The sequence below is a fragment of the Otolemur garnettii genome, unplaced genomic scaffold (assembly GCF_000181295.1).
Source record: "Otolemur garnettii isolate 467f Iridium unplaced genomic scaffold, OtoGar3 scaffold00062, whole genome shotgun sequence".
Classification (NCBI taxonomy): domain Eukaryota; kingdom Metazoa; phylum Chordata; class Mammalia; order Primates; family Galagidae; genus Otolemur; species Otolemur garnettii.
In genome coordinates, this window is record NW_003852457.1 from 11,193,573 (window position 1) to 11,219,525 (window position 25,953).

General features: G+C 37.6%; 1 protein-coding gene and 1 pseudogene across 1 annotated transcript; both read right to left on the reverse strand.

The window, feature by feature from the left end:
• Positions 1 to 523: 523 nt before the first annotated feature.
• On the reverse strand, positions 524 to 25,025 carry LOC100952100 (sulfotransferase 1C1). The gene is made up of 7 exons (XM_003792901.1): positions 24,854 to 25,025; positions 20,909 to 21,037; positions 8,138 to 8,235; positions 3,229 to 3,355; positions 2,223 to 2,317; positions 870 to 1,050; positions 524 to 636 (listed from the first exon to the last, which is right to left on the reverse strand). Exons 1-7 carry the CDS (start codon positions 25,023 to 25,025, stop codon positions 524 to 526), a joined length of 915 nt encoding a protein of 304 aa, XP_003792949.1.
• Positions 4,904 to 6,419, reverse strand: LOC105887279 (annotated as a pseudogene).
• Positions 25,026 to 25,953: the final 928 nt, after the last annotated feature.

Here is a 25,953-nt window from a genome sequence, read left to right on the forward strand (position 1 = left end):
GGCCTCCTGAGTCAGACCCAGCTCACTGGCTTCACTTCTTCATGTTCCCTTCCACATTCTACTGTCTCCCAGACCTGGACCATCCTCTGTTTTCTCATTATTGACTGTTAAGAGTAAAAGCTAATCCTCTTTCATATCTTTCTGGTGCTCATTCTCTTTGTTTTTCTTGTTCATTTTTCTCTTGTGCTGAAATTGCATTCTTATTTATCTATTTCTGAATTTTGCCTCTGAGAGGCCAGACTATTATAAACTAGTGATGGAATTAAGATACCTTTATTTTGCCTTAGGACATATGAATGCATTATCATGTGGTATGTGTCTACATAAATGATTGTGTAACTTAATTAAACATTTTCTACCCAGAATTTAATTGCACTTTGATGAAGTATTATCACAGTGGCTTAGGATCCACAGATAGTGTGGAACAGTTCTGGATTGCAGGAGGGGTATCTTTAAGTTCCACGATTAGGAAACTCAAGTGGCTAAAATCTAGCAAGAAGGTCCACAACAGGCTCCCTCATTATCAGATCTCCGTGCGGAAGGTCAGGGTGCTTCCCGCCATCTTCTTCTGGTAGTCTTTGTCAAATTCTTCATTTTGGGCCACAGTGAAATAGTTCTTCCAGTCCCCAGGCATCCCTAAAACAAGGCAAAATCTCAGTGATTGCAGCAGGAGTACAGGGGGAAGCAAGCATGTCCTCTTACTACCCACAAAAGAATGGGGAGAAAAAGGAAGTTTGCCTCTCAAAAAATTATACAGTGGTGCTGCTTGGCATGAATGAATAACAGAGCAAAACATTACTAGAAAATCCAAGCAGACCGTGGGGACCACAGAGTCACACTTGGCACCTCAGAATATAAATCTCATCTACCTTTCCTCATAAAAGGGGAGATGGAGTGGTCCATGATGCTGGTGGGCAAAGTGGTATAGTTGGCCATTGGGTTCTGCTTCATTACATCAAAGGAGGTGTGATGGACGATTTTATTCAGAACTTCCTCTGGTATGTCTTTCTCCAGGAACTTCAATATCTTCTCAATTTCCCGCTTTGGGTCCTGTATGTGAACAGTCACACCAAACAAATCATTTTGGGTCTTCCATAAGGAATGATGTTCTGTTGAGACAAACAGTGTTTGGAGAGGAAGGAGCTAAGGGATCAATTCAAATATATTCTATAATAGGTCTCAATGGACTGTTACTCGAGGCACTGTGCTACCCCAGATGCAGCAACACGAAGTTGAGGACTGTCCCTGCCCTCAAGAGGCTTATCCTACAGGAAGGGAATCAGACATAAACACAAACAACTGGGGCTCGTCCCTGAGAAAGCACATGCTGCCTGCACACAGAGGGGATGCCAGGAGATGTGGGGGAAGGAGCAGTGATACCTCTGGGGCAGATTGGGGGAGGTCACTGGGGGGAGAACAAACTTGGTGGCGGAGTGCAGCATGACGAGTGCTAGTATTTGCTATCATACAAGAGGTGGCAAAAAGAGTCTATTGAGCGGAACAAGAGATCACTAAAGAATAAGTGAAAGGAATTTCAAGTTGACCCAGAAATGTGAATGCTTGCTCTGATAACAGATGTGCAAATAGATGAAGCTAAGGCTTTTGATTAAATTTCTTGGCATGGGCAGAAGAGGTATTTTTGTAACTTCAGGACAATGACCCACTGAATTATGAGAGTGAATTTGTGATGCCACTCACACACAGTGACTTAATTAAAGAAGTCAGTCTACCACCCTGCTATATGGGACTAAGCTGACCAGTGTTTATATGGATAAAACTTTACTTTGTGATGTGGGTTTGAGGTGTGGAAGAGGGAGAAGGAAGTTACATTTCCTGAACACAATTCTGTACACTTTTCACACATCATTGTGTAAATCTTTCTAACAATCTCATGAATAGACATGACACCATTTTGTAGCATGGCTCCCATGTGTCAGGATCCCAGAGGTTGACTTGACTTTAAAGCATGTGCTATTAACTGAGGAAGAGGGATCTTCTGGAAACTTAACTGAAGCAAAGAAAATTTAGGAGACCAAAAACAACCCCCCCCCCCCAAACCAGTTAGAGCTTCTGAGGATGAAACTGTGAAACTGAGGTGGAAAAAATGTCATGGACGTGCACTGAGAGGTCTTCTGTGGGCAGGCCCATGCACCAGCATCCTAACTGGGGCTTGTTGCCTCTGAGGATGTGGGAGGATCTCATGGAGATGACACTGCCCTCACCTCCTTCATGTCCTCATAGAATAGGTAGAGAATGCGGTGTTGGTCTTTCACTTCCCACCATCCCTTTACGTGGTCATACCAGGAGCCCCACAGCACTGAGGGGAAGGAGAGAGATGGGATGTTAATATTAATTTGAAACTTGGAAAACAAGCACAGATGCCTTAAATAAAAGAGAAGACAAAGACCCTAGGCGGAAATCTCATTTGCAGAAGACAGGGATTTTTAAAAGAGGGTTTAGGGAGATGATAAAAAATATTCTGGATTTCTTGGTTTATATTTATACCCTCGAACTTATTACTTCCTCATGGCCAGGGATTCACCACCCTTATTTTTCTTGCATCATTGCATAATGCATAGGTCAATGTTGTGCAGTAAATATTGTTTCCTAACTGGCTGATTTTGAAAAGAAGACTATAATGACCAGACATGTGGGCAGCTTCATTCCCTGTGATAGTAAGTGGGAGGAAGTGAGGTGCTCTGGGTATCTTCTGAAGGTCTGCCAGCTCCACCCTTCACCCCCTTCCACCCTGCTTAGTGCCCAGTATGGATGGACTGTGTCAACAGACACTGAACAGGGTGAAAGAGAGTGAAGGGTGGAGTTGGTGGGACTGTCCAGAGGGCCTTTGCCATCAGGCTTATAGCTGGACTTTGCCAGCAGGAGTTATTGGGAGACTTGTAGAGGCAGAAGGGAAGGGAGAACATTGTATTTATTTCCCTAGTATTTTTCCTGTTGGCTCACTGTGGCTCTCTGCACCAAATGCAGTCAAGGGGTCCTCTCCTGCCTCAGGGGAGCAAAGGTTCCCTGCTGGTGCTCTCCCCAGAAGACTGTACCAGCCCTTGTTGGCTCTGTCTATGTTTTTGTAAATAGTCTCTTTGTTAAAGTCTCCCCAGATGACCCAGTTTGCATGGACCATCTTCTTCCTCACAAGATCCAATGAATACCACCATTCTTTTCCAATGTCCACATGAATAAGGAAATATGAACCTACAGTTTCCTTTCACTTACCTTTTCCAGCTTTGAATGTCTCAACATATTCTTCCCAAGTACCAGGGTCAGGCAACATTTTATTCATTCTTGAGAAATGGTAGTAGGATACCAGACAATCCTTGGCATTTCTAGCCACATAGATAATCTGAAATCAGCCGGCAGGAGGAGTGAGAGGCAGAGAGAAAGTCAGAAAAATACATTTTCACTGTAAACTTATAAATGTACTTTTTGGGGAGGGTGTGGTCACATCATTAACAGTAACTTCCACTGAGACAAGGTCCTGGCAGTGGGGGAGGGCTATCTTCTCCACTTTGTAGCATTCTTAATATGCACATTTTCTAACCATGTACATGTGCTATTTTTAATTTCTTAAAATTACAATTGAGTTTTTCTCAAAGAATTTTAATTCCTAAAAATGACACCTAGATATAAATGTTCTTCAGAGTAGGCCACAACATGTGAACAGCAAACCAGACACTGACAAAATAGCACGTGGTTCAGACCACACAGAGACACCACGTGTTCAGGCACTCTACCAAAGAAAAGTGCTTAGAAATAAGTGAAGCTATCACATCTTCTGCCACACCCTGCAAAGGACACTACTTGTTCTCTGTTCACGTACTCTAAAACTGTCACATTAAATGGAACCTATAAACGCTTGGGCCAGCATTACTCTTTCCTACATAAGGAAACAGAACAGGTTTTATAGACCACATGAAACCTGGCAGGCACACCACAGGTCTCTTTAACTGATGAGTGCAATTCAAATCAAAGGAATTCAAAGCAGAGCAGGGCTCAGTGGCTCATGCCTATAATCCTAGCCCTCTGGGAGGCCGATACGGACGGACTACTTGAGTTCAGGAGTTTGAGTCCAGCCTGATCCAGGGCAAGACTGTGTCTCTAACATTAGCCTGGCATCATGGCAGGTGCCTGTAGTCCCAGCTACTTAGGAGGCTGAAGAGAGTTTGAGCTTGCTGTGAGCTATGACACCACAATAGTCTACTGAGGGTGACAAAGTGAGACTCTGTCTCAAAAAAAAAAAAAAAAAAAAAAAAAAAGAAAAGGAAAGAAAAGAAATTCAAGGTAACTGCTCAGGATTTCCAAGTGCCATTATTTTCTGTTCTGCTCTGCCTGCAGAGATTTGGGATTTACGCACCCCTGGCTTCCTGGTTCTACATTTAGGTATCAGAGCTTGCTGCAGGGATATCATAGCATCTTTACTTCTATAGCGATGAAAATGATGTTTGTAGTGGAAGAATCTGATTCAATTAAGAGTTTTAAAAACTTGTCTGATTAGAATCTGCTATCCTTTTAATTAACAGAAAATAAAAAGCATCAAAACAGCAGGTCACCTGATCAGAACAGGTGCATGGAGGAAGGGTATGGAACCTCAGTAGAGTCAATGACTCAGCAAGTTTCAGTGGGAAGAAACAACACAGTCAAGTGGCCATGTGAGGTATTTTTATAGTAAACATGAATTTGTCAATGACTGATATTATTAATTAGAAAACTTGTCTTCTTATTTGAGGGCTTTTAAACAGTAATTCTTACACTGACCATGTGGCAGATAATTTCTAGAAGAAACTAGAATGTCATTTGGTGTGTGGTTCCCTGTGTCTGTCCCCACCCCACCATCCTGGCAAGGAGCATCCCATGTCCACCTGTTCCTCTGCAGAGCACCATGGCTGTCCTATCACACATCTTCCCTTTTATTTCCTGCTAGATTGTCTTCCTTGGAAGCCCAAGATTTTGAATCCCCTTCCTTCTTTTTGCCTTTGTCTAGCTTCATTTTATTTTTTTCTTTGCTTCCTTCTCCTTTGGCAGGGCCCACAGGTCCCTCCAGAGTTATATCAGCAAACCTGTCTTGACTGACCAAAAAAGTCCTTGATCTTCCAGGCATAGATCCCATCACAAAGCACAAAGATAGCACGGTCTGATCCCACAATGAACACCAGGACATTGTAATTGGCATTAAACAGACTTCCCTGCCAGAGGCTCCTGATTTCCTCTGCTTCTCAGTGGGGTTCCCTGATGCAATGACACACATCATGAGAGCTTTCCCTGTTTTTGGGAACATTCCAATATGCTTTCAGGCTTTCCGGATCTATCTTTGAGAAGTCCACAGGTCAGGAGTCTCTCGTGCTCTGGAAGATCTCCTTCTTTGTGTAATCATCTTTTCCCCACTCTTCCAGAAGACGCCTCACTTCCACAACACTGTAATCACCACATCCTCCTTCTTCCAGCCAGGTGGCAGCCTCACCAGGCATCCTGGCCAGGCTCCAGGTGGTGGCAGCAGGTCAGAGGCATGAAACAGCCCCAGAGTTGCCTTCTTCACCTCTTCACTGTGCTGCCCACAGGATCCTGCCTCTCACACCTCTGCCCCCCACCCCAAATATTATTCACTGCCAAGGTTCATGATCTTAGAAAGCCTGTTTGTAAATTTGTTCTTCACAGTTTTAGAGGCTGGACAGTCCTAAAAGATAAAGGTGCTGTCAGGTTCTATGTCTGGTGGTCTTCTTCCTCTAGATAACGATGTTTTATAAGGTGCTAATCTAATTCAGGAGTGCTCCATCCCTGTGACCTAATCATTTCCCCAGTCTCCACCTCCTAATACTATCACTTTGGGGTTAGGATTTCAACATGCAAATTTTAAGCGGGGCACACTCAGGCTGTAGCACGTAGTATTTTTCAGTGTGCAAAGAGGGTTCCCCTGCTCCACCTTGGCTTTCACTAAGCAGAGAATCTACCCAGGATATAGGATGGGAGGAGCTAAAGCAGTTAGACATCCATTCTCATTTCACAAGATGAATCCTAGCCTTTCAGATGAATGATCACTCCCACTTTCCCATTGCTGATAAGGTTGAAGGAGCCCTGAAGGCAGTGCCAAGTCCCCCTTTGGAGCTGTTGGTGATGATGTCTTTCTACAGGAAGGGCAGTGGTGTGGTCTGTGGTAGGGGTGGGGAGACCTGACCTCCTGTCTTCTAGTCCTGCTGTCCCTTTCCTTCCTCATCACCCTGCTCCCATCCCAGCCTGTAGTGCTGTCTGAATTCTCAGCAGGGTTAGGGAGAAAGAGCACATGAGTAGTTTCTCAAGCATCTGTGTCCTGTATCTCCTTTACTCAATAGAACTTTTGTGTCCAACACAACTGACAACCCAGTCCTAGTTTCCTCTTATCAAATTGCCCCAGACTCTTGCATTCTCACCTGCATCCCCTCCTTGCTCTCTCAGATGAACACAGCTTTGGTGCGACTGTGTCTGCCCCCTTTCTTGCTGCTGGATTTCTATCTAATATTCATGAAAGCATTTAGGAAACCAAAAAGCATTACATAACTGGAAAATCTTATTCTGTAAATATGTTTAGTATAATATTTCATATTTCGTAATGTTTGAGTATCTGGAAACAGGATGAGCCTGAGGCCAGACAGGGAACATATTTAAATGTACTTTCAATGTGGAGTCCAATGTCAAAAAAAGTGACCATTACTAAGCCTTCATAACATGCAAAGCTTAGACTAATCTCTCTGAAGTTGTTTCCTACTCAGATAATCCACAAATCTAAAAGTATAAGGAGAAGTCCTGCAATTGAGATTTTTGTGTTGGTTAGAAGTCTTGATTTTACAAAAAGAAAGTGTTAGTGTAATGACTAACCAGGTCTTAGGTTGTCTTTTGACATTGCATCTATAGGGTTTGTAAATAATATTGGTTCTTGAGCAGCAAAAGAATTGAGCAAAGATATCTATCGGTGGGAATAAACCAGGATGTTTTCACAAGTCAAAATAATCTGGGTTTAATCTCAGAGAAGCAAATCAGAAATAGTTATCCATTTTGATACATGGAAAACTATTCAGTGGTATTGTACTTTATTTGGAGATAGAAAATTGGCAAAATAAAGAGCTGGTGAGTCATAGAAACCCGGAAAAAGGAAAGAGTCAAAAGCAATCACTTGCATTGTGTGTTTGAGCCCTACACTGAGGAGAAAATCTTGGCTAGATTTGACTTTTATGGTTTTCTCATTTAGTCCAGAAAGTAAATGACTCTGCAGTTGTCTTATCTGAGAGATACTTTTAAAAATCAACTCACTCTCTCAGCACCAATCGTATTTCCAAAATAGCTTATCCACCAGAGAAGATGTGCTGGTCCAGCTGATGTAAGTGTTTAATTTGATACATTTAATTGAAAATTTATAAATTGATATTTAATTTACAGTCCATATTTCATTAATTTCAAGATTAATGAAGCAAATATTAAAAGAAAATACTAGTATATTCAATGTATACTACATTTATAGGGTCTGAATTTGGAAGTATCAAAAAATTTTTTTGAAAATGGAGGAAATAGATGTAGAATACTACTTGAGAGCTTACTTCATGAAAAATGCTTCATATAGCCATGTAAGGTCAGACCAAGTTTCTATACACTGAAAAAAATCATATTTATCATCTGGAAAGGAGGAGGATCATATTTTGGAAATATGTAAAGCCATATTTCCCAGGTTTTCTCCTAAATAGTTCTCTTTATCATCTCACTCTGCTTTGGCAGGTGCTTCTTAAAAGACCTAAACTAAGATAATAGCCTTCCCTAGGAGACACATGCTTTGTTTAATTAATAACCCATTTTGAAAGTGGTCTTATTGGTAGAAAATCAGAATGGTTTTGTCTGAAAACCTCCTAGTATGTACCTAGAAATAATATCTTGAAGAAATCAGAATGGTTTTGTCTGAAAACCTCCAAGGTTGCATCTAGAAATGATATTTTGAAGGAAAGGTGAATCCAGAATGGAGTGTGTGAGAATGTGGGGCTGTACTACCATCTGCCCTATAGCTCCACTGCTCATTTCTCTTCTAATTCCTTTGATTGTTTATCCTTACATAAAGACATCATTTGGCCATAATTATCAAAACTTTGTTTGATGAGTTGACTTTTCTTACCTTTGAATTTTCTTTCCAGAAGGAAGGTGGTAGCATCTGAACTGGCAGATGAGTCTTCAAAGTTCTAGGAGAAGGCATTTTGTTAGCCAGATCCAGACCTGGGAAATAAGGCCACATCATTCAGCCAGACATTTGCATGGACTCAGTATTATTGCTGTGTCAATCATCTGGAATCACTTTGGCCATGTTATTGGACCTTTGCCTAAAATAATGGCCTTCATGTCTGTTTCCCTCTTTTTTCCCAAGATTAATCATGTTAGATAATAAAACAAGTCTCAACCAATGCAGAAAAATAATAATTATTCCATGTATCTCTCAGATAACAGTAGAAGTAAGTTACAAGAAGAACTCTCAAATCCACATAAAGTAATGGAAATTAAACAAATTGCTGCTGAACAATCCATGGGTCAATGATGAAATTAAGATAGAAATCAAAAGATTTTTCAAATTGTACAACAGTGATGACACCAGCTTCAAATTCTTTGGGATTTTGCATACAGAAGCAGTGCTAAGAGAGAAATTCCCAGTCTTAAATCTTTACATCAAGAAGTCAGAAAGATCACAAATAAAAAACCTAGTGTCACACCTAAAGGAACTAGAAAAAGAAAAACAAACAAAACCCAAAGCTACCAGAAGGAAAGCAATAACAAAACTCGTGGCTGAATTAAATGAAATTGAAACTAAAAACTAAAAAAAGTACACAGGATAAATGAAATAAAAAGTTCTTTGAAAAGATAAAATCAATAGACCTCTAGCTAGATTAACCAAAAATAAAAGAGACAAAATTCAAATATACCCAATCAGAAGTGAAAAAGAAGACATTACAACTGATACCACAGAAACACAAAATATCATCTTTGACTACTATGAAGACCTCTATGCAGTTATTCTATATAGGAAGACTAAATAGGGAAATTCAAACCCTTCTGGTTTATAAGGTCTCTGTGGAGAACTCTGCAGTTCAAATGATGGGGTTTCCTTTCTAAGTAACTTTCTGCTTTTGTCTTGAAGCTTGTAGGATTTCCTCATTCACTTTGATTTTGGCCAGCCTGTTGACTGTCTGCCTTGGTAATATTCTATTTGCTATAAGTCTTCCAGGTGGGTTCAATGACCTCTCAAATCTGGATATCTAAATCTCTAGTGATACCAGGGAAGTTGTCATCAATTATTCCATCAAATTTGTTTTCCATGCTTTTTGCTTTTTCTTCTTCTCCTTCTGGGATACCTGATTCTTATATTAGCTCATTTTGCTTACTTCCGTATTTCTCACAGTGATTGTTCACTCTTCCTTAATCTTTTTGCTACATTTTTTAACTGACTGGATTCATTTGGAAACCTGTTTTCAAGCACTGAAATTATTTTATTTGCTTAGCCTAGAAAGTTGTTAAAATTTTGAAATTCCTAAAATGACTTTTTCATTTAAGTTCTGTTATATCTTTTCTTATGTTATCTATCTCTTTAGATAATTTCTTCATTCTTATTTATAGCCAAATTCTACCACACCTACAAATAAGAACCAGCTCCTATTCTACTTAACATGTCATGTTCCATAACATTGTGAAGGATGGAATCCTCCCTAACTCATTCTACAAGGTCAGTATCACCTTGATACCAAAGCCAGGAAAAGATGTAATGAAAAAATAAAACTGCAAATCAATATCAATACTAGCAAAACAAATTCAAAAATACATCAAAAAGATAATTCATCATGATCAAGTGGATATCATTCCAGGGTTGAAACTATGACTCAATACATGCAAATCAATAAATGTGATTCACCATATAAACAGAAGTAAAAACAAAGACCATATAGTTATCCAATAAATGCACAAAGTGCATTCAATAAAATCCAGCACTCATTTGTGATGATAACCTTCAACAAACTAGGCATAGAAGGAAAATACCTCAAAATAATAGAAGCCAAATGTGACAAACCCACAGCCAGCATCATGCTGAATACGGAAAAGCTGAACACATTCCCTTCCCCCCCACCCCGCAACTGGAACAAGACATTGTTATCACTATTCTTCAACACAGTACTGGAAATCCTAGCCAGAGCAATCAGGCAAGAGAAAATAAAAAGGACATCAAATAAGGAAAGAGGTGGTCAAACTATGCCTTTTTTCTTCTATGTAGAAAACCTTGAAGACTCAACCAAAAGACTCTTAGAATTGATAAATAAATTTAGTAAGGTCTTAGGTTACAAAATCAATATATGCAATTCAATAACATTTCTATATACTAATAACAATGAAGCTGAGAGTCAAATCAAGAACATAATACCATTTATAATAGCTACAAAGAAAATAAAATACTTAGGAATATACTTAATCATGGAAGTGAAAGATCTCTACAAGGGGAACTACAAAACACTGATTAAAGAGGTCATAGATGACACAAGCAAGTGGAAAAATGTCTCATGCTCCTGAATTGGAAGAATCAACATTGTTAAAATAACTATACTTCCCAAAGTGATTTACAGGTTCACTGAAGTTTCTATCAAAATGTCAATATTTTTCACAGATCTAGAAAAATAAGTTCATACGGAACTAAAAAAGAGCCCAAATATCCAAAGAAATCCTAAGCAAAAAGAAGAAATCTTGATGTATCATATTACCTGATTTCAAATTATACTACAAAGCTGTAGTAACCAAAAAGCAAAGTACTGGGATAAAGGTAGACACATAGACCCATGGAACTGAATAGCAAACCCAGATACAAAACAATTTAGCTATAACCAGCTGACTTTTGACAATGTAGACAAAAACATGCACTGGGGATAGCACCACCTACTTGGTAAATGATTCTGGGAAAACTGAATAGTAACATGCAGAAGAATAGCATTGGATTCCTATCTCTAACCATATATAAAAATTAACTCAAGGCTTAAATGTTAGAAGTGAAACTATAAAAATTCTGAAAAAAATGTAGGAAAAACTCTTCTAGCCATTGGGGCTAGGCAGAAAATTTATGAACAAGACTCCAAAAGAAATTGCAGGAACAACAAAAATAAATAAATAGAGCTTAACTAAACTAAAAGGTTTCTCCACAGCAAAAACAATAATCCACAGAGTAAGTAGACAACCTACAGACTGGGAGAAAATATTCACAAAGTCTACATCTGACAAAGGGCTAATTACCATAATTTACAAAGAACTCAAATGAACAAGTAAGCAATAAACAAATAACCCCATCAAAATTTGGGAAAAGGTAGGAACAGATTTTTCTCCAATGAAGATGGACAAGTGGCAAAAAAACAAAAAACCAAACAAAAAAACACGAAAAAATTGTCAACATCTTTAATTATCAGAGAAATGCAAACTAACGCATGGATTGTGGAGTACTTAGAAATGAAATATGCCAATTGAGGCATGCAGTGATCACAGCAACCAGTGGTAGGATATATGGAATGCTACTGGTTGTTTTTTGATTTTTTTACTAATCAAAATAATTCACCAAAGTTTGTTTCAGTTTCCACTTTTTGTACAAATTATTTCAGGTACAACTATGAAAAATATTGAGAATGAAACATATGAGGTTTACAAAGTCAAGTCGGGTAACATAACAGTAACATGTGCCATCAAGTTTTTGTTTGCAAAGTGAACAACAACTACAGGCATCATTTGCACCTACTGAACATTTTGTTTGAATGCTTGTACATGTTGTTTATAGCCAAAAGGTTAAAACCAAATACCAGTGAGATACTACCTTACCCATCTCTGAATGGCCATTATTAATAAGTAAAAAACAATAAATGTTGGTACAGATGTGATGAAAAGGGAATACTTTTATATTATTAGTGAGAATGTTAACTAGTAAATTACTATACAAGCAGTATGGAGATTTCTAAAAGAATTAAAAGTAGACGTATCATTTAATCCAGCAACCCCACTAGTAAGTATCTACCTAAAGGAAAAGAAGTCATTTTATAAAAAGACATCTGCACCTGAATGTTTATCACAGCACAATTCACAATTCACAATTGCAAAGATACAGAGCCAACTTAAGTGCTCACCAATTCATGAGTGGATAAAGAAAATATTTTTTTGTGTGTATATATAAATGGACATATATATATGGAGAGAGAGAGAGAGAGAGAGAGAGAGAGAGAGAACTGCTTAGCAACAAAATAATGTCTTTTCAGCAACTTGGTTGGAACTTGAGACCATTATCAGGGATAGAAAACAAAATACCACACATTCTCACTTACATATAAGTGGAAGCTAAATGAGGGATATATATGGTCCTAAAGTGGCATAATGTATATTGAAAAACTAAGATGGGAAAGTTGAAAGTCCTGACTTCAGCATGATATAATTCATCTATGTAACAAAAAATACTTGTATCCTGTAAATTTTTGAAATAAAAAAATACAAAGAAACTTGCTAGTTGAAATTAAGTATAGTTAATCAAATATAAACCTTTATTCTACCCATATCTGCTAAAAGTAGTTTAAAAAATGAATTTACAAAGTCCATTGAAAAAAAGCAAGAGAGCAACCAAGAGAATGACAATAAGATAAAGAAAGATGTAAAAGTGTTCAGAAGAAAGGTAAAGAATGTCTAATATTAGTATAAATCAGAGTCCCTGAAAAGTAAATAAAAACAGTAAATGGAACTAATATTTAAACTTATAATCTGAAGGTTTCTAGGAAAAAACCCTTCATTTACATCTTAACATGGAGTATCAGGGAAAGTTGATTTGTAATTATCAATTCTTAAACATAAAAATGTTATTTTCTTTTATGCTAAGGAAAAAAATTCTTAGGGCCTCCAGGTAAAAGACGAAATAAATCATAAAGTGAAGAAAGTTAAACTGGCCTCAGATTTCTCAAAAAATAGCACACAAAGCAAGAAAACAATGGAGTAGCATTTTAAAGAAACTTAAGGGGAAAATGTGTGAATGAAAGCTATGCTCAGGCAAGCTCTGCTTCAAGTATCAAAATAATAAATAAAAGTTTTAAATGTACAAGAAGTCAGAGAATACAGTATACATATGCCTTTCCTGAGCAATCTGCTAGGATAAATTTAATTCAACCAAGAGATGAATGGGAAAATTTTATCAAAAGGACTAATGGTGAATATTTTACATTAAATAATACTAGAACTAAAAGTTAATGAGGGTGAAGGCCTGGATAGAAGGATAATGTGTAAACTTTATAGGTTCCAACAAAGAAATAATATGAATGAAAAATTCACCTTAGAGATAGATATCATAAAAAAGAACAAAATAGATTTCTGGAAGTGAAGACTTCATTAACTGAAATACAAAATACATTTGAAATTTTCAAAAAGACTAGATGATCCAGATGCAGTGGCTCATACCTGTAATCACAGGAACCCAGCAAACTGAGATGGGAGGATTATTTGAGGCCAGGAGTTCAAGGCCAGCCTAGGCAACATACTGAGATCCAGTCTTTAAAAAATGAGGACACCTCCTCTCTAAATCCCCAATAAAGGCTCAGCACCTGTAGATCAGAGGCTAGGGTGCCAGCCACGTACACTAGAGCTGGCAGGTTCAAATCCAGCCCAGGCCTGCCAAACAATGACAACTATAACCAAAAAATAGTCGGGCATTGTGGCAGGCACCTGAGATAAGAAGAATCATTTAAGCCCAAGAGTTTGAGGTTGCTGTGAGCTGTGGCACCATGGCACTCTACCCAGGGCAACATATTGAGACTTTGTCTCAAAAAAAAAAAAAAATCCCCAATAGACTAGATTAAGTAGAAGAAAGAATCTGAGACTATGAAGCCCAGTCTTTTGAACTAACTCACTCAGAAAAAAAAAAAAGAATAAAAAAGGAGCAAAGCCTACATGCATGACATATGGAATATCACAAAGCAATGAAATATTTGAATTTTTGGAGTTCCAGAAGTTAAAGAGAAAACAAAAGTGTTAGAGAAACCATTCAACAAAATAATGAATGAAAACTTCTCAAATCTACGGAGAGATTTGGATATCCAGACACAGTGGGCCCAGAGATTGTCAGATGTATACAAAATGAAAAGATCTTCTCTTTGAGAAAAGTGGCTATTCAGTTATAAAGGTAGAATAACAGTAAATTTCTTAGCAGAAACCTTACACACCAAGAGAGTATGGGATAATATATTCAAAGTGCTGAAAGAAAAAAACCTTGCATCCAAGGATACTATATGTAGCACAGTTATCCTTTATAAATAGAGGACAAACAAAAGCTGAGGGAATTCATCACTTGACCAGTTATATAAGAAAAACCTAAGGGAGTCTTATACTCAGAAGTGAAAGAACACTATATGCATCACAAGAAAATATAAAAACCACTTGTAAAGCAAATATGCAAACAATGAGGAGAAAGGACCCAAATATTAACACTATGGAAAACCACCAAACCACAATGACAAAAATAAAAAAGATAAAAAGGAACAAATGATGTATGAAACAAGCAGCAATCAATTAATAAAATGGCAGGAATAAGCCCTCACAGATTCATAAAACCTTGAATGTAAACAGATTAAACTTTCCATTGAAAAGATATAGACTGCCTAAATGGATGAAGAAATATGATGCCACTTTATACTGCCTACAAGAAACTCATCTCACCTGTAAAGACATGTATAGACAAAAAGTAAAGAGATGGATAAAGACATTTCATGGAAACAGAAACCAAAGGTGAGTAGAAATAGTTATCCTATATGAGATAAAATAGACTTTATTTTTATTTATTTATTTTTTAATTAAATGATAACTATGTAATGCAATTCTGGGGTACAGTGTGGTGTTTTCATATGCAATATGAAATATTTTCATCAAACTGGTCAATATAGCCTTCATGTCATTCTCCTAGTTATTGTGTTAAGATGTTCATACTCTACTCTTAGAAAGATTCACTTGTACCCCTATAAGATAAACCATAGAAGTGATCCCTCCAATCACCCTCCCTCCACCCAAAAATAGACTATAAGTCAAAAGAAGTTAAAAGAGACAAATAAGGTCATTACATAATGATAAAGGGATTAATTTTCAAACATATATGCACCCAACTACACCAGAACACCCAGATATATAAAGCAAATATTATTTGATTTAAAGGGAGAGGTAGACTCTGATAAGTAATAGTCAAGGACTCCAACATCCCACTGTTTGCATTAGAAAGATCATCTAGACATAAAATCAACTGAGAAACACTGACTTCAAACTATACATTGGACCAAATGAACCTAGAAGACATTGACAAAACATTTCACCCAATAGCTACAGGACATACTTTCTTCTTATTAGTTGACGAAACATTCATTCTTCAGTATGGACCATATGTTCAAACACAAAAAAACTCAACAAATTAAAAAAAAATTAAAATCATATCAAGCATGTGATCAGACCAACATGTAACAATTGGAACTTTGAAACTATACAAACACATGAAAATTAAACATTTTCCTAATGACCAAGGAAGAAATTAAGGAGTAAATAAAAACTTTCATTAAACAAATGAAAATTGACACATATCATACTGAAATCTATGAGATACAGAAAAAGCAGTGCTAAGAAGAAAGTTTATTACAAAAAGCACATACATCAAAAAAGTAGAAAGATCTCAAATAAACAATCCAATGACACACCTCAAGGAAGTAGAAAAGCAAGAACAAAACAAACCCAATATTAGTAGAAGAAAGGAAATAATAAAGATCAGAGCAGAACTAAAGGAGATGGAGACTAAGAAAAAAATCAAAGAATTGGTAAAATGAATAGTTGTAAATAGAAACAAAATCAATAAAGTATTTCCTATATTAACAAAGAAAAAAAGAAGATCCAAATAAAGTCAGAAATGAAAAAGGAGATTACAAGTGATACCTACAGATACAAAATGTAAAAAGAGACTACTATGAACAACTATGCATTAGCAAACTGGAAAACCTAGAGGAAATGGATAAATTCCTGGACAAATATAACCTACCAAGAGTGAATTAAGAATAGAAAACTTAAACAAGCCACTAACAAGTAATGAGATCAAAGCAGTAATAAAGTCTCCCAACAAAGAAATGTTCAGGACTGGATGGTTTCACTGCTGAATTCCATCAAATTTTTAATAAGAAGTTTAACATTAGTTCTCCTAAAACTATTACAAAAAACTGAAGATAAATGAATTCTCTCAAACTCATTCTACGAGGCCAGCATTACCCTGATTCCAAAACCAGATGAGAATGCAACAAAAAAAGAATACCACAGGCTCATATTCCTCATAAACATAGATACAAAAATACTCAACAAAATAATAGTAGGTATAATCTAACAGCATATAAAAAATACACCACTATTAAGTAGGATTTATTTCAGGGATACAAATGTAGTTCAACATACATAAATCAATAAATGTGACATATCACATCAACAGAACAAAAGATAAAAATCTTATAATCATCACAAATACAGAAAAAGCATCCTTTCATAATAAAAACTTGCATAGAAAAAAACTATGCATAGAAAGAACATGCCTCAATGTAATATAGGTCACACATTATAAACCCACAGCTAACACCACACTGAATAGGGAAAAGATGAAAGCTTTTCCTCGATTTGGAACAAGAGAAGGATGCCCACTTTCACCATTTCTACTTAATACAGTACCAGAAGTCCTAACCAGAGCAATCAAGCCAAAGAAATAAATAAAAGGCACACTGGAGAAGAATAATTCAAATTGTTTTTCTTTGCTGATGATATGCTGTTATATCAGAAAAACATAAAGACTTCACCAGTAAACCCTTAGAACTGATTAATAAATTCAGTAATATTGCAGAAGACAAAAGCAACATGCAAAAAATTAGTAGCATTTCTATACAGTAATGAACTAGTGAAGAAAGAAATCAAGAAGGTAATCCCATTTACCAAAGCTATAAAAACAAAATAGCACACCTAGAAATAAACTTAGCCAAGGAGATAAAAGATCTCTACAAGGAAAGCTCCAAAACAATGATGAAAGAAATTGAAGAGGACACAAACACATGGAAATATATCTCATGCTCATGGATTGGAAGAAATAATATCATTAAAATGACCATATTGCCCAAAGAAATCTACAGATTTAATGCAAGCCCTATCAAAATACTACTGTCTTTTTTTCATAGAATTATAAAAAAAATCCTAAAATTTGTATAGAACTAAAAAATATCCAGAACAACAAAAACAATCCTGAGCAAAAAGAATAAAGCTGGAGGCATCACACTACCTATCTTTAAAATATATTATAAGGCTATAGTAACCAAAACAGCATGGTGTTTATGTCAAAACAGATACATAGAACAAGGGCAGAGAGTAGAAAATCCAGAAATAAATCTATGTATTTATAGCCAGCTGATTTCAACAAAAATACCAAGAATGTACTTGGGGAAAGGATACTCTCTTCAATAAATGATGCTGGGAAAATTGGATATTTATATGCAGAAGAATGAAACTAGACCCCCTATCTTTCACTGTATAGAAAAGTCAACTCAAAATGGATCAAAGACTTAAATATAAGACCTAAAACTATAAAACTCCTAGAATAAAACAGAGAAAACACTTTAGGGTATTAGTCTAGTAATGATTTTATGGCTAAGACCTCAAACACACAGACAAAAAAAAAAAAAAATACAGATACATGGGACCATAGTAAATGTAAAGCTTTCTTCATAGCATAGGAAACAAGAAAATGAAGAGAAAATCTATTGAACGAGAGAAAAAATATTTGAAAACTATTCATTTGACAAGAGGCTAATGTCAAGAATATACAAGGAACTCAAACAATTAAACAGTAAAAAATAAATAATCCCATTAAAAGGTGAGCAATAAGACACGACTAGACATTTTGAAGAAGAAGACACACAAATGGCCAACAGGTATATGAAAAAATATTCAACATTACAAATCAGGGAAATGCAAATGAAAACAGCAGTGAGGTATTATTTTCTTCCAGTTAGAATTGCCATTATTAAAAGATAAAATATACAAATGATGGTGTGAATGCAGAGAAGGGGAATATAAATGAACATAACCACTATGGAAAACAATATAGAGATTTCACAGAGAACTAACGGTAGAACTATTATAGCACTCTCACTACTAGATGTTTATGAAAAGAGAGGAGAACAGTGTATCAAAGGGATGCCTGCACTCCAGTGTTTGTCACAGCAGTATTCTCAATAGCCAAAATATGGAGTCAATGTAACTGTCCATCACTGGACAAATGGGTAAAGAAAATGTGGTGTATATGTACAATGGAATACTACTCAGCCATAAAAAGAATACAATTATATCATTTGTGGCAACATGGATGGAACTGGAGGCCATTATGTTCAATGAAATAAGCCAGGCACAAAAAGAAACATATATGAAAGCTAAAAAGTTAATCTCATCAATGTAGAGAATAAAATGGTAGATACCAGAGGATTGGAAAGGTCTGTGGGTGGACAGGGGGAATGGAGAGAGGTTGGCTAATGGTTAAAATGTATGGTTAGATAGAAGATGTAAGTTCTAATGTTCAGTGGTAGAGTAGGGTGACTACGATTAGCAACAGTGTATTATATATTTCAATATAGCTAGAAAAGAGGACTTGAAATGTTTCCCAACACATGGAAATGTTAAATACTCAAGGTGATAGATACCACACATACCCTGAATTGATCATTATATATTCTATCTGTGTGAAAGATGATCATGTGTACCTCACAATATGTAAATATGTATAAATTTAAAAAACCCACAGCAGATGCAAAGAGAAATAGAAACACATTAATAATAGTATATTTTCACTTTCAGTGCAAAAACAGGTCTAGTGGGCAAAAAAAGAAAAGTTACCAAAGAGTGAAACAACATAAAAAACATATCAGATCTTTTGGGTAATAGAGATTTTGCTTACTTCTAAAGTGCACATAGAAAATTCACAAAAAGTGATCAAATATTAAGGCACAAGTAAAATAAAGATTTTCATAAAGTTGGAATTTTACAAACAATATTCTGTTATCACAGTGCAATAAAACCTACAGCCAAAATTTTAAAAGATACTTGCATTGGGAAATTAAAAGTATCTACTAAATATTTCTGATATAAAATTAGAAAAAATTTTAAAAATGTGGTAAAATGTAATGAAAATACTACATATCAAAAACCAAATGCATTTTAGCCTAGTGATCACATAAAAATTTATAGCCCTACACAAGTAATAAATAAAAGTAAGTGAATTACATTCCCAACTCAAAATGCATTTGACTGAATCCAACACTGATATGTGATTTAAAACTCAAAGAAAACAAGGAATAGAAGAGGACTTCTTCAGTCTGGGAAAGAGCATCATACTTAATGGTAGAAGACTGTATGCTTTTCCACTGAGATCAGAAACAAGCAAGGATGTTTGTTTGTGTGATTTCTATCCAGCATTGCACTGGGAGTCCTAGACAGTGCAATAATGCAAGAAAAAGAAATCATAGATATCAGGACAAGGCAAAGAAAAAGTAAAATTTTGGTTATTTACGGAAGAGACTGTCTTATTGTAGAAAACCCAATGGAATGTACAAGAAATCTATTAGAACTAATAGCCATGTTGTAGGTTACATGGTCAAAGACAAAAATCAATTGTATTTCAATATATTAGCAACAAGTAATCAAAATATAAAAATGCCATTTATAATACCATAAAATAAAAAATGCTTAGGGTTGAATTTAACGAAAGATGTGCCAGACTTAATATGAAAGCTATAAAACGTTGCTGATGAAAATTTAAAAAGATCTAAATAATTGGAGAGATAAACCACTTTCATTCACTAAAGACTCAATTTTCTTAGGGTTTAAATATTCCCAAATGGATTTATAGATTTGGTGCAAGCCCATATCAGCAGATTTTTGTTCTTTTGCTTGTTTGTTTTGGCAGAAATTGGCAACTTGGTTCTAAATTTATATGGAAATATAAAGATCTAAGAATAGCTAAAGCAAAAATAAGAAGGAAAAGTCGAGTGGACTTATACTGTGTAGTATCTACTTAATTTCAAAACTTATAATGCTACAGTGATCAAAATTGTGTAGTCTGGCATATATGCTTAATTGATTTTGGCAAGGGGGTAGATGCTATTCAATGGGTGTAAAAGATAAACTTTTCAACAAATTATTGGAATAATCAGCACAATAAATAACATGTTTTCCATATATGTTAGTTATTACTATTTTACAAATGAAGAAATAGTAAGTTTGGAAATGCTAAATAACTTGCTCCAGGTCACCCAGATGAGAATTCAAACCCATGTTGAAAGCTGGACTGATTTTCAAGTCTATGCATTCTCACCATAGGGTTGTCTCCCACTGAGGAAACTATCTGTTACTACTTACTTTATAAAAATATGTCCTTTATTTCCAACCTGATTACAAACTCTTCAAGGGTGTTATGTCATGCATTTCTAAGCATTTTTTAATAATATAATTTAGCATTCCCTAGTAGACAGGTTATAGATAAAATATATTTGAAGACAATGCGGCATGAGCAGGTAGCACAGTGACACCGGAATGTGGTCTTACTGACTGGATGCTGTGTCCCCAGTCCCCATGCACTGTCTTATAAGTAGACAGCAGTAGGGATGTGCTGTCTGATGCTGCCACATCATACATCTTAGGAAAGGAATTTGGAAGTTTTTTTTACCCCAATCTATTTTGACCTAAAACCCCTTTAAACCCCTTCCCAGTTCCATTTGGCATTAATTTCTAAAAGGCAGATTGTGGAAGTGATTTTTCCTTTCAGATGAAAACTAACCCAGGGCAGTGGTTGCGAACTTACCCGAGTTGAGGGGAGAGGGCAGAGTCCACTCGATGAAAGGATGCCGGTCAAAGGTGTTGGCTCGCTGGCACTTCTGCAAATCCCCATCATTTTGGATCATGTCCACAATCTCTTGTGTCCAGGTTGTGCCTAGAAGTATTAGTTATTTTCTATTCCAGACATTTGCCACACAGTTTAATTCTATTTCCTGGATTATTTGGGTATTCAGTTAAATTCACGTTTGCTCGGTGTGGAGCAGAATCGTCTCTGTTGGCCACTCCCTGCACCCGCTACCAGCATGGGTAGGGCTTCTGGCTGACACCAAGAGTGGGTGGATGGTGCTTCAACTTGCCGCCCAGGGAGGGCAGGGTTTTTTTGTGTTAACCGGGATGGGTAGGGCTTCTATGTGCCACCCAGTGTGGGCAGGACCTCTCCTGTGTGCACCGGTGGCCCTGTGCTCCTCATGATGGCCCGCTTACTATCTGCTTTCTTGCAGCCCTGAGAGCTAAGCACAGGGAGGGCCTCATCCTTTTGTTCTCTTTTCCCTCATACCTTTAGAGGCACAGGCCTTTAAGCCCAAGAAATGTAGCTTGATTGAATGAATATTGAATCAAATGAAAGCAGGGAGATATATAGATGAATTAGCCTTTGCACCTGTGCTAACAAGCTTGGAGCTATTTTGGAGGGGAGGAATAAGATGTGACAGAGACTGCTTCTTGCATAGTTACTATTCATGCCTCCCTTCTCTTACAACTTAACAGAGTCTCAGAGTCTCTGAGCATGTGCCTGCTTGGCTCAAGGTGACATTTTCTAGTCTTTCTTGCAGCCAAATGGGGCCATGCCACTAAATTCAGGGAACTTGTCTTTAAAGGGAGAGAAAGTGACATTATTTCTTCCTTCTTACCTCCTTGCTACTGTTTTTTCTCACTGCAATTATTTCATTAAAAACAATTCAAGCTGGGAGAGATGGTTCACACCAGTAATACCAGCACTGTGGGAGACTGAGGAGGGAGAATTGCTTGTGCTCAGGAGTTTGAGACTTGCCTGAGTGAGAGTGAAACCTCGGCTCCTAAAAAAATGAAAAACCCAGCCGGTGCTGTGGTGAGCTCCTGTAATCCCAGCAGCTTCCAGAAGCTGAGGCAGTGGATTGCCCACAGCCAGAGACCAAGGTTGCAGTGAGCTATGACACCATTGCAGTCTGCTCAGGGCATAGGGTGGGACTCTTGTCTCAATAACAACAACAACAACAAAAGATAAAGAAATAAAAATAAAAAATAAGCAAGGAAATAGAAACTCAAAATGTTAAGGGGGTACAAATGTTTTTGTTACCTGGATACCTTGTATAACGTCTAAGTTGGGGCTTCTAGTATGCCCATCACCATAATAGTGTTCATTGTACCTGATAGATGAGTTTTTACCTCTCACTCCATTCCATGCTGCCCCCCACTTGGATTCCAATGACCTTTACATTATTTTATGCCTGTGTGTGCTTGTCATTTAGCTCCCAATAACTAGAGAGCACATGTGGTGTTTGTTTTTCCATTCCTGAGATACTTTGTTTAGGATAATAGTCTCCAGTTGCATGCATGTTGCTGCAAAAGACATTATTTTATTTATTTATTTTGAGACAGAGTCTTACTCTATTGCCCCTGGCTTGAGTGCCTTGGCATCATGACTCACAGCAACCTCAAACTCTTGGGCTGAAGCGATTCTCTTGCCTCAGCCTCTCAAGTAGCTGGGACTACAGGCACCCACCACAATGCCTGGCTATTTTTAGAGATGGGGGTCTTGCTCTTGGTCAGGTTGGTCTTGAATCTGTGAGCTCATGCAATCCACCTGCCTTGGCCTCCCAGAGTGCTGAGATTACAGATATGAGCCACTGCATCCAGCCATCTTATTTCTTTCTATGGCTTGATCCATTCATGAATTTGCTGAGCTCAGTGACTCACTATAATCCTGGTACTTTGGGAGGCCGAGGTGAGAAGATCACTTGGGACTGGAAGTTTGAGACCAGCCTGAGCACCATGGAGAGACCCTCTCCATCTCTACAAAAAATAGAAAAATTAGCCTGGCACACACCTGCAGTTTGAGATACTTGGGAGGCTGGGACAGGAGGATCAACTCAGCCTAGGAGTTTGAACTTGAAGTAGGATGTATTCATGACATTGCACTTCAGCCTGGGCAACAGAATAAAACCCTGTCTCAAAAAACAAACAAAAAAGCAAAACTTGCTGCTCTTTGGATGTGCACGTGACGGAAGCAGTCATATAGGACTATGGAGATGATGGAGCAGAAACAAAGAGTTTGGTTTGCTGATAATCAGTGTAACCACCATGTAATCCCTTCAGATTAATTTTTCATTTGCTTTATTTTGGATTTTCCAACATCTGGATCCTAAATTGAATCCTAACCAGTGCAGAAGAGGTGTGTAAACGAACATGTGGGTAAGTAAAAAGCTGGGCTGTCGGGGAGAGAGCTAATTCTCCACCAAATATCTACTTTCCTCATCACTAGTTTTGGGGTCTCTGTGGCATGCAGCTAAGCCTGGTAGTACTAACAACTGATATGGGAGACATATACCCAGATCACTGAGAGATAAATGGTTCAAAGGAAGGGCTGTAGAGGAGTGCTAAATGCTACAGCAGTTCAGAACGGGAGGGCTGACCGACTGCAGAGGGCTCAGGAGGGCTCAGCTGAGGAGGAATTCCTATAGCTAGGAATACCTATAGCTTTGCAATAAGGAATGGAAGCAGCAATAGAATGTCCCCTTCATGTGGGGGTAGGGCTTGCCAGCTGTAGAACCTTATAAGCTAAGATAAAGGCAGCATGTCATGGTGGGAGGGAAGTAGGGCTGACAGCAAGTTGAGAGTTGGTGGGAGAGGTGGGGTGGGGGGACGGTTTTGGACCTTTGGATGAAAGGCCTTGGGGTGGGTTCCATAATTTCCAGGGTGGACTAAAACAAAATTTCTGCCCTGGGGAGATAGGGGTTTAAGTTCATATCTGGGCAAGAGAAGTGTTCAGTGCAAACTAGACAGAAAAAAGGAGATTATTGAGAAATTAAAATCTGCTAACAATGAGCCTCTACCCACATTTATTAAGTAAGTCCTGTCCAGCAAATGCTGAGTGGGAGAGAAGGCAATGAGGCTAAGGAGGAATTTGCAGCCAGTGAGGATGGAAGCACATTTCACAGAAGTGGGTGAACAGTCCTTTTCTGATTATCTTTCTGGTTATGGACTGTCCATTGTCCTCTTATTGAGTCAAGTGCCTAGTGACTTTCCTGAAATGGTTACAGCTTAAAGTTCATTACCTCACTTGGTCGCACTGCTTGAAATTATAAATACAGCTGACATAGGGGGATTATTAGTCATTACCACAGTCTCCCCTGGTGGGGATATTTCCTATTCCTCTATCTACACAAGTCTGGGACACTTTCCTAATTCTTGATTTTCCCACAGACACATTATTTTCTAAGGCTTTGGTAAATGTCACCCCCTCCCCACTTTCCCAGATCCTCGCCTGCCCCCTCACATAAGTTTTGGACCCAACTGTACCAGCACTTTTATACTGAGGTGAAAAGTACTCAGTTCCACGTCTGCCTCCTGCCACTGGGAGGAGCTTCTTTGAGGCAAGGGCTGTGGTTAATTCCAGGGGAGCTTATGGGTGAGAGCAGGGACTGGCAAGATTTACTGTAAGAACTTCTATGCAGTCTGTCAGATTCTGTGCTCTTAAATCGCTTTGTAATTCATTCCGGCCTTCAGGGACTTGGGATTCTGTCCACATCTTTATCAGGGACCCAAATAAATGGAGGATGCTGGGCCTGAGGGAGCTGCAGCCTATGAGCAAGTCTGCTTTACACTTTTCCCAGGGGCCAGCCCTGTTGAAACCCTGAGTATTTTAAATTAGGAGGCTCACTTCTGGTGTCAGTCTCTGCTAGCTCTGGCTTGATGGACATGCTCTCATACCTACCTGCCTTTGCATAGGTTGCAATGAGGAGATCATCAGGTTTTGCTTGGAAATTCCAGATTTTGTCCCAATTATCACTTATCGCCTTGGCCATGAGGATTCCATTCACTTCTTTGGTTTCTGGTTGTGGGTATTTTTCTTCCAGCTGTAGATCTTTCATGTTCTCCAAGGACATCTTGCTGTGTGGACTGGAGCGGTGTTTCAGAGAAAGGAATGCATGTCAATTCTAATAGTTAGAACAGTTCAGTCCAGAAAAAAAAAATTATATCAGAGAGTTAAGAGGGGGTATGTGGTGGGAATTCATTACTGTGTTTCCTGTTAACTTAGGTGAGAGAAGTCAAAACTGTGGGAGCCTGAACATTGTAAAAGCTTCGTTTCAGGGTGTAGAGATGATAAAGAAATAAACACGTGTCTGATGGAGATGACTACCAGGCAGGATGGCAAATCTGGGAGATGTGTTAGACTAGGGCTGCTTTGGTTTGGGCTCATCAGAGATGTTTGTCTGAGGCCTGAGGGTCAGGCAGAGGCAGCCTTGGGGAGCCCAGGGGCAAGGAGTGGAGGGCATTAAGTTCACAGATTCCTGTCCACCAAATAAGGAGGAACCTCAGTTTGCTTAGGGGAGTAGACCCGACTAGTTTGGAATATGATAATATTTTCCATAGTAGATCACTTTTTTAATGTCTATTAAAATATTGAAATTAAACTTATTATAGAAATAGTATAAATTAAATCAAACCATAGAATCACTATTTTTGTTGTAAGTTTTGTTGGAACATTTAGTAAGTGCTTGTTATGTAGACAGAAGTTGGCACTTCAGAATATCTAACAGATGAACTTTCAAGTTGGAAGTTAGTATGTTATTAAGTGATTTAATATTATGCTTGAGATTTTAGGTTGAAAGTTCAGATGATTTTACCAAGCTTGACAATATTTTAGAGAATTTAAATGTTAGCATATTCATAAACTTGATTTACTAGATTTGTAAGATTTATTGAAGTTGGATTTTTTTTCTTTTTGTTGTTAGACAACTGAAGTACATATTAAGAAAACAGAAGAACATATTAAGTTATGTGTAATTTAAAATACCTAGGGAAATTTTATTA